The 10,326-nt window shown below is 38.0% G+C and overlaps 1 protein-coding gene across 1 annotated transcript; it reads left to right on the forward strand.

The window, feature by feature from the left end:
• Positions 1-1,256: 1,256 nt before the first annotated feature.
• Positions 1,257-10,166, forward strand: znf330 (zinc finger protein 330). Its single transcript, XM_042485899.1, has 10 exons — positions 1,257-1,301; positions 1,696-1,908; positions 2,024-2,043; positions 2,138-2,208; positions 3,221-3,297; positions 5,018-5,144; positions 5,237-5,341; positions 5,501-5,547; positions 7,604-7,721; positions 8,372-10,166. The coding sequence occupies exons 2-10, from the start codon at positions 1,789-1,791 to the stop codon at positions 8,644-8,646; spliced, it is 960 nt and encodes a 319-aa protein (XP_042341833.1). The 5' UTR covers positions 1,257-1,301; positions 1,696-1,788; the 3' UTR covers positions 8,647-10,166.
• Positions 10,167-10,326: the final 160 nt, after the last annotated feature.

Consider the following 10,326-nt stretch of genomic DNA (forward strand, 5'->3'; position numbering starts at 1 on the left):
AAAGAATAGTGCGTCAAAAGCAGAGAAGAAAATACTTATTATTATTATTATTATTATTGATTTTTTGAATATTATATAATTATTAACTGATGCATCAAATTAAAACATATTAATTAAATGATAATTAATCTAGCCAATCAATTATATCTTTGTGTTATTATGTTTTTAAATGATGAATTGGTAGTTGCATGTAAAAATCAAATTGCAAAATTAATTTTAAAAGATTTAAAGGAATTTAAACTAGGTGTTATACCATTTAATTATGTGTTTTTCCATTTTATCTGACATTTCATTTTTGATTCCATGTGTTTTGCCTTTTATTCGGAAAAAAAGCCCACTGACACATTTTAATGCAATATCTTCTAAAATTTAAACACTTAACCAGCAATCTAAGATATTCATATAATAAAGTGAAATTGTTTTCAACAGCTCTAAAATAACTATGTAATAACTATGTTATCACAGGACTTACTTGCCTCACTGTGTTGGTTTTCCAAGTAGGTTTGCTGTAAGAATAACTCTACTATAAGATGTTAAATTATTAAATAACAAAAGTGAATAGTCTAGAAAGTTCAATCTGCATGTACAATAAATGTGTTTATTAATCGATTTAATTGTAAAGTAGCCAAAAGTAACAAAAAAAGAATAGTCAGATAGAGCTTGTGATTATAAATATGACAGCACAAGAGGTGTTTTATTAAGGTTTTATTACTTACCTAAAAATTACTTAATTATACATTTTCATTCATATCATAGCATACCTCCAGCTGCTTATTCTGTAGATGATGTATACTATTTTCAATACTTGTAGCACAATATATTTTCTACTTATTATATCTTAGCGTATCCATACCACCCTTTACTATTTATTCTATTTATCCCATTTATTACCCTATATATATTTTGTCTACTACTCTGCATTTTACTGATTTTTACACTTCTGTGTAGATGCTTCACTGCATTTTGCTGTCTCATAACTTAAACAATGTGCAATCACATTAAAGTTGACTTCTAATCTTTTTTTTTTTTTTTTTTTTTTTTTTACTATTAACCAGGTCCTTTGTGGGACTCTTTTTGAGTAGCCCAAATTTGTAATCTAGACACCATCATATAAAAATGCAGATTTCTTTATTTTATTTTTAATTCTGGGGTGACCCAGATGTGCACAAGTCTATATGAGATCATTGTTGCATTTAGTGAACACGAGATAAAAGTAGGAACAAAAGCACGGCGGTTTATTTTTTAGCACGGACAGACTTTCTGCCCGGACCAGCAAGAAGTCGGGAGTGCCTATCATTTCGGTAAGAAAATGTGTAAATTACACTCTGACATTTCAAATGACACTTTGATTTAACATGCGAGACCGCAAATGTAACTAAATGACATCCTGAATATAATACAGAAACGTTTAAAAATAGTTAATTTCATTTATTTAACATGCTATGATTCTACGTGTAAGTTTAATAACCGTCTACAACAGCTAACCAGTAACAAAAATGTTATAAACTAAGTACTCAGTCTGATCGTTTGGTATCCTCGTGCGTCTCATCCAGATTAATCGGTGTGAGATTATTGACAAATTGAAGTCAAATCAAACACTTACAGAAAAGTTATCCGCAGTTAGCTCAGCTGCTCACATATAAACTAGCTATTACTCCGCAACAGCTCTCAGATGACTAATGACCGTGTTTACAGGTAACCAGCCGGCACATCAGCCGCTAAAACAGCCCTTAAATCAGCCCTTAAATCAGCCGTTATCTCCGTGGAAACCAGCCTGTTGATCCCAAGATGCCCAAAAAGAAAACCGGTGCCCGGAAAAAGGCAGAGAGCCGTAAAGAGCGAGAGAAACAGAGCCGAGCCAACCGGGATGTCGTCGATGTGGCCAAACACCCCTGCAACGCCAACATGGTGTGTATATATACTGCATATATACTGTGTATATATACTGCATCTGACACACGCACAGTATCACATCTAAGTACTGTCTCTTATTTTGACACTTTATTGTCCTCTAATTTTGTAGGAATGTGACAAATGTCAGAGGTAAGCCACAGTGTTGTATATCATGATGTAACATGATTCAGGTAAACTACTCCTGGTCATCTTGTTATCAATAAACGTGTTTTTCTGCTGGTAGAAAACAGAGGAACAGAGCTTTCTGCTACTTCTGTAACTCAACGCAGAAGCTGCCTGTCTGCGCTCAGTGTGGTGAGTAAGCGCTACGTTTTGTTTTTGTGTCCTGTCCTTGTATTTGTTTTTCTGTTTCATGTAAGCATCTTTCAGTATTCTGAATTCTCTGTTTTGTATTTTTTTTGCAATTAATGTAAAGCACTATATAAGTCCTCTCTATTATTATTATTATTATCATTATTATTATCAAACTGCACAAGAATGTGTCATTTTTACATGTATATGCCATAAGATGTAGTTGTAATATTACTTTGGTAACACTTTATTATGACAGTCCACCTACAGATAGTTTATAAAGAATTTGTAACATTAAACAGCTTATTAGTTGAGATTCAACAATTTAACTGAAAATTAAATAATATTTATAGAATTGTCACACGTCGGGTATGTGGGTGTATGCATACATGTTTAGTTAATTAGAGTATAAGTTCAATTAATAAGGAAGCTGGTGAACTTAAATTCAATAGCCTCTGGAGAAGGGGTGGGATTAAATAAACTGTACTTCTTGTCACTTCTTTTCAAATATGTAAACCAATTCTTCATGTGTTTGACCATTTCTTTTGCTTTATGTTCTTTATTGTTTGTAAATATTACTTTGAATGTCTGCTTGTTTCAATTCAAGCACACTGAATGTAGATATGTTGAAAATACTATTTTGGCTACCCTGAGTGGTGGTTTCCAAAAAAGTGCATTTTTGCAGACAGCAGTGCTTTGCATTTATGTACTGCAAAAACTGTCATCAGTGATCTAAACAGGGGGCGCCCAGTAGCTCAGTTGGTAAAGCGGACGCCCCATGTAAAGAGGCTACATCCTCGCTGCAGCGGATGCGGGCTTATGTCATCCCCTCTCTCTCCCCCTTTTACACTTAAGCTTTCCTATCTACAGTAAAGGCAAAAGCCAAAAAAAAACTTTAAAATAAAAATCAGAAATCTAAACAATGCTGTGCAAATCCGAATTCTCCCCTCAGTGGCATTAAAATAGGCTGTGACACCTTAATAATCTATGAAATTCTTTATGCTTGTGTTGTTAGGCAAAACTAAGTGCATGAAGTCATCAGATTGCGTCGTCAAACATCCCGGGATCCACAGCACCGGGATGGCCATGGTGGTAAGTTAGCAACATTTCTCTTCCTTCAATGCCTTGACCCTTAAGCACCTATCAGTCCTTATGGGGACAATTGGGTGTTGAAGCAATGTAAGAGTTAGTACAATACAGTTATTTGTATATTATTTGGTTGTATTCTAAAAAAACTGTTTGATTAATATGGTTCAAGTGTGCTTTTATTTATCTCTTAAGACATTTATGTGTTTTATGCAGCAGTTTCTTTGATCTGAAACAACTTTCTTTCTTTTTCTCTATTGTCTAGGAGAAAAGTGAAAGGGACAATGAGTCAGCAAACTATTTGTACTACAGTATCATACAGATTTGGTAGCTTGGTTGTACAGTGACATAAGATACTATGAGCAAACACTGAAAAATGGGATTGTCCAAGTTATATGTGCAAAGAGAGAACGTGCCCATTTTCACTCTGCCACCGTCACGATTGTGCTGTATTGTGCAAGTACATGAGGTGTTAAATTATTATGGCCATAATAATGACTATTAGTGATGTGGAAAGAGCACACTGACAAGGAGATAACGCCAATGATGGTGAAACAGAATAATGACATGAACATGCTTCAGTGTGCAAGTAATAAATGACTAACGCTTATTGATCAGTGAAAACAACTTACTACATTACAAAGCATGTAGCAGGGTTTATAATAGCCCGCAATGCAGTGTTGTCGTAATACTCAAACTTCTAACTTGAATACGATATCTCAATACTTATTGATATTTGATACTGTTTCAATGTCATATGATAAAAAGGGCATTTTTTTCACACAAAATAGATACAATAAGGCTATACCATGATGACAGTGACTTCTATTTCTTGGTTTGTAGCAAAGAGGAGACGAATGACTGTAAACAACATTAACAATAAAAGAGAGCAAGAAAGCGCAGCTGATACCAGTGTATTGATACTGTGGAAAATGGGTACTGAAGCTGACTCAAGTATTCATTATTGATTTCCATTTATAGATTGATATTTTTGACAACACTTTTGTTATATACACCGATCAGCATTAAACATTAAAAACACCGGTGAGTGAAGTGAATAACATTGATCATTTTGTTACAAAGCAATGTTCTGATGGGAACCTTTTGGTCCCGGTATTCACGTGGATGCCACCTGACGCGCTTCACAGACCCAAACATTGTTACAGACCAAGTACCCCCGCCATGGCAAAGGCATTCCTCAATGGCAGTGGCCCCCCCAGCAGGACAATGCACTATGCCACACCTTGCCTCTAAATTCCCCTGACTGCAGTCTCAAGCACCAGTTGGATGTGCTGCTACCACGTCACAACCCACAGGACTCAAAGAATCTGCTGCCAACGCCCTGATACCAGACAATGCAGGACACCCTCCAGAGGTACTGCGTCCATATCTCAAAAGGTCAGAGTCAAATCGGATCAAAGGAGTCCCCAACCTGGATCGGGGTCTGACACATCGACACATCTCAAGGATGTTTGATCGGACTTGTATTGCAGGTTGCGATCTGGGTGAGGGGCTGTCATTGTGAGTGCCATTGCTATTAGGGGGATACTTGGTCGACATGAATGCAAGGACCCAAAGTGTCCCATCAGAACATTGCATTGTAACAAGATGATCAACGCTATTCACGTCACCAGTCAGTGGTTTTAACCCTTCAGCTAACGGGTGTATGTTTCTACAGCAGTTTCAGAATTATTAATTATGTCAAACTTTTCTTCTTGTCCACAAGGGGGCAGTATGTGACTTCTGTGAAGCTTGGGTGTGCCACGGCAGGAAATGTCTGAGCACTCATGCATGTGTGTGTCCTCTGACTGACGCAGACTGCATTGAGTGTGAACGCAGTGTGTGGGATCATGGTGAGACCCCCCAGCCCGTTTGTTTGAAATTCACATGGTCAAATCAGTGTCACACCAAAGACCAACTCTAGCTTTTTGAACTTCCTAAATAGGAGGGCGAATCTTCCGCTGTTCCTTTTGTCAAAACTTCTTGTGTGAGGATGATCAGTTTGAGCACCAGGCAAGCTGCCAAGTCCTCCAGGCAGAAACATACAAATGTGAGTCATTTGCTTTTCTTTTCACAATGTGATTTATTGGCTTTTTGTGATTAATTGTAACTCATCCGTTGCGGAGAATAATATCTAGAGGGTACGTGTGCACAGCAGGGAATGTGATAGCTTACATTTTGTTTTGCCTTTTCTCATGTTCCATTTTAGGTGTTTCCTGTAATAGACTGGGACAGCACTCCTGCCTGCGCTGTAAGGTGAGGGAAACATCTATCCAAACTTCCAAAAGCACAGTGGAGGGACCCTAATTGTGTCCAAAGTGTATCTGCTCCTTACGTTGCACAAAGCATTTTGATCACCCATCTTAACAGCTCACATCACAAAGTGTTTCCTCAACAAAAACCAGCCACATCTGCTGACTGATGAGACAGTCAGATTAAATTTAATTTCCTTTCATTTTAGTTTGTAGGAAATCCCTGGAATGCAGGGAAAGTGTAACCAAAACGTAAGAATAAAACAGAAAACTTTTTACTAAACAGCAGCGAGAGAGCACTCAAATCAGATAAAACTGGAGTCTCCAAATGAGGTTCAAGCTGCTGCCAGAAGAGAATTTTTTCCCTCATTAAAGCAGGGTGCTCTTTATTGATGTCAAACTACACGATCTTTAAACTGTTATGTCACTGGCATTGAAGGGTTACCAATATGCAAAGTGGCTTCACAGCTTTATCTACAAAATGCACGAGTGGCTCGGCATCACATGACTGTATGTGAAAAAAGTCCTACTGATAAAGCACGTTCCTTTAGAGGTAAACTCAACATGCATAACAAATTTCCACCCTGGTGGACAAGAGATATTCTATTCTGTCAAATGCTTACAAGTAACATGTAGAGAGGAATACAATTAACATAAAATACAAGAAAGTGCAGCAGTAAAAAAACAACAACAGAGTGCAACAAAGTACAACAACAAAAACGACCAACCTTTCAAAAGAAACTGGCAAACCCTGCACCCTCAGACAAAAACACACAGACACACTGTAACCAGGTCTGGATCCGTGAATAGAATACATTTCACACCTTAGAATAAGGAGATGTAGACTATAAGAAACCATTCATTTACATAAAATCCAACATAGCAAGACATACACAGCTGATTTCATTTTTGTCTAAATCTGTCTTTAAACAATACTCCAATACCAACATGTTGGTTTTAAAAAATGATGCTGGCTGTCATCATTCCTCCGGTTCACACTGGTGGAGAGGAATCCCTTCTAAAGGGAAACTTCTGTGTATGTCAATCTCACCCCATTGTCTGGTGTTTTTGTGTCAAAGTGACTCAAGGGGACAATCATTTTTTAAACGGGTCCAATATTAAAGGAGAGGCCTGCAGCTGTAGCAGAGAAAAAGCCTGCAATGCATTCCCCAAAGGCAATGGTGCACCATTAATTTATGTCCACTAAAACTGCTTTTTTTAACAAAAGGCTCATATTGTTACTATAGGTGTCTGACGACATAATAGAAAGCACTCCTCAGAGAAACGAAAAATTCATCCTTACCTTTCGCTGACTTTGTCTTGCGGCAGGAGATGTCACATTTTGAGAGAGGCGACTCACTGCCGGAAAAACAAAGTTGAAAGAGTTAGTCCGAAAGAGTTGTGGAGGAGAGGAAGAGTTAGTTGTGTTGAAGTACAGAAAGCCTAGCTTAGTTTTAGCTAAAAGATTTTCAAATGTTTTGATCATATTTGGGATACAGTGTTGAAATGCTTCAACACCGCAACTGGATACTTGAGACACCTGTCCCTAAATGGGTTACTCATAGAAGGAATGTTGTTTTGAAAAGACAATCACACTGTTGATGGATCAAATTGGATTCATGTGAACGTAAGCATGCTTTTTTGCACAGAATGAGGAAAGTGGATTTTGTCGTTTGTCTTTCACTTTGGACTCGTGTTAGGAGGGGATTTTCTGCAGCCATTAAGGACGGGAAGAATGACTACAGTGTGCATAATGAAACTTTTCCTTTTCCAGTTACATACAACAGTAAATTAAACTGTCATTCAGGCTTCAAATTAAAAAACAAAATAGACATAAAATGGAAATAGGAATGCTCAATTAAGCCAGTAGAAGCTCTTTAGTGGAGTCCAGGGAGAGGAAGGCACTGATAAGTTTCTTTAAATAGATGAGGGGAAATGACCTGACTTGTCTAAATGAGCCTGAATGGTTGTAAGATTTCATTCTTTCATTTTAAACCAGCACTGACACTAAATGTGAAGATAATGTGTGTGCCGTTAACATTTCCACTGTGTCCTCTCAGGCCTGTTACTGTGATGACCATGCCAAGAGTAAAGTCTTCAAACAGGAGAAAGGCAAAGCTCCGCCCTGCCCCAAGTGTGGTCACGAGACTCAGGAAACCAAAGACCTCAGCATGTCTAGTGAGTCGCAAGTTGTTTTGTCTAGGAAAGGAAGTTACTGCAGCCTTCACTTCCTGCTGAGTGGTTTTAAAAATGAAACAGAAAGAGTGAGAAAACAGGGACATTTTCAAGAAGTAATCTGTTATTTCCCGTAAAATTTCAAAATAATTCCCTGATGCATTATATTTCATCAGACCTGATCTGTTGTGACTAACTATTATCGCATCACAGACATTAATCCATTAGTTATTTGGTCTATAAAACATCAGAAATAGTGAAAAACGTTGATTAGTATATTCAGATTTAAGAAGCTGGAATCAGAGAATTTTGACTATTTTTCGTGAATGTGGAGACTCATGCAAAACCTTCAGTAGTTGGTCGACAGGTGCATAGGATGAAAATTTTTATAAGCAAGAGAAGTCTAACAAACGGTTATATTACTTGCAATAATCTTTACTTAAAGTTTCATTTATTCTAAATGAAATTTATTAAAAGTAACAGCCTACCTATGGACTTTTTTCTTAAAAAAATACCTGCAATTAATTACTGGACAACTAATTGATGTTACTTTCTATTAGCATATGTTTTAATACAAAATGACATATTTTTATGAACCATCATCAATCATATTTATGAAACCAGAGTTAATGTCACATCTGTGTGTTCTGCAGCTCGCACTTTGAAATTCGGCCGACAAGCTGGTGGCGACGACGACGAATACTACGACGGAGCATCAGGGTATGACGCCTACTGGAAGAACATGGCGTCTGGAGGCGGCCAACAGGACGACTACGGAGAAGATGACGATTACGAGGAAGATGAGGACGATGAGGAGGAAGAGGATGATGAGGAGGAAGATGAAGATGATGAAGAGGAGGAAGAAGAGGGTGAAGAGGAAAAGGCTGCTGTTTCTGTGGCTGGTCTCAAACTGGACGGAGCTGTGTGAGCGGAGACAGACTGGAAAGCTCAGTCCCACAGATCCAAATGAGCCTCAGCATATGTTCGCTTGTTACGATGCAGGAATGAATACAGACATCAAGAATTAAAGAACACAGTCAGCAAAACTAAAATTGGGTATCAATACCCGTCCAGATACCCACACTGATGTACTTACTCTGAGAAATATAAATGCTTTTCTACAAAACCCACTAAAGCAGCAGCGCAAGGGCTACGATAACAATATAAATGTGAAAAATATGTAAAATCTGACTCAGACATTCACACACTCTGTTAAATTGAGGTTTTGCAACCCATCCCCCGGGTGACTTGGTTTCTGCTTTGTTATTACATTCAGAAAATGATTAATGCACTAGAAGATACCAGGGCCAGAATTAGCTGTAAACCTCTTTAATTCTCTTTAATACGCACCAGTCGTTACAGGCCTCCTCCATATAACAGGAGATAGCGCAGCAGTTAAGTAGCTGTCCCACCAGTAGTATGTTGTAATCATCAGGAACAATTTGTCAGCTTTGTCTCAGAGATGAATGATTTCTGTCAGTTTGGTATGACAAATGGCTATGAATGCTACAAACTGAGAAGAAGCCTGTAATACCTTTCTCCATCAACATGGAACAGGTTCCATTAAGAGCATTTCGACCAAGCAGCAACCTCCGAGGCTCAAAAATGAAGCCAATGTGGAAGTGCCAAAAAATGCAGTTCATCGATTTGCCACTTAAGTCTGGCTCCAAAACAGAGGCAATCCTCATAGACCCCTCATCTCTCACTTCTGGCTCCAAAAAACCAAGATGGCAACAGCTGAAATGTCAAACTCTTGGCTTTAAAACCAGGCCCCCAGGAAGAACGCAGGACTTTGAGGCCAATTTTCCTTGTGGCAAAACATTGTTGCATCATCACGTGATGCCCTGTGGCCCAAAAATCACTGGGTATGTTTTTTTTAGCATCACAACCCCTGTGAAATTTACAGGACTTGCTGCGATCAGTGTGATGACATTTAGAAAGTGCAGAAGAGCTGCAGAATTTAATATTTTTATCCCCATTTCATGTTAGTGGATAGCTAATCTGGAAGTTGTCCAATCAGCCAGCAAAAGGTAGCCGCTCAGCTGTACATGGCCGCATTGCAGGTTTTAAATAGTAATGATAATAATAATAACTCTTGGGATCCTCATGATTAAGTTTATATTGTTCCTTTAGTGCTTCACATTCCCAAACAAATTAGCTGTTATTGAAACCACACACACCCACAAAGCCCATGTGTGTGTTTGGTAATGCAGCACTGAATACAGTCTGAAATAAAAAGTTGTAATCATGATGTCTTTACGGTGTAATAACTGTTTTTCTGCTGAGGAATTCATCTGCATCTTATTGTGGTAACTGACTGGGTTTAACCTGCTTCAGTGCAACACAAAGGTTGTCCAAACAACTTGACACATTTGCCGTGATCCTTGTAATCAGCTGCATTTGTGGAGATATGTTTGTGTTAAATATGCCATTAAATAATAAAAAATACATTATGTGTGATTATTTTCAAATGACAGTAATAGCTTTGATCGTTGTTGCCTTACATTTTAATCTCTGCAATTAGAAACAAATCCGTCATCAGCTGCTCTGACACACTGAGTAACAAAGTGACGATTCAGAGGAGGAGTGAACTTAACATGACGCGAGC

This window comes from Plectropomus leopardus, chromosome 4 (genome assembly GCF_008729295.1).
Source record: "Plectropomus leopardus isolate mb chromosome 4, YSFRI_Pleo_2.0, whole genome shotgun sequence".
Classification (NCBI taxonomy): Eukaryota; Metazoa; Chordata; class Actinopteri; order Perciformes; family Serranidae; genus Plectropomus; species Plectropomus leopardus.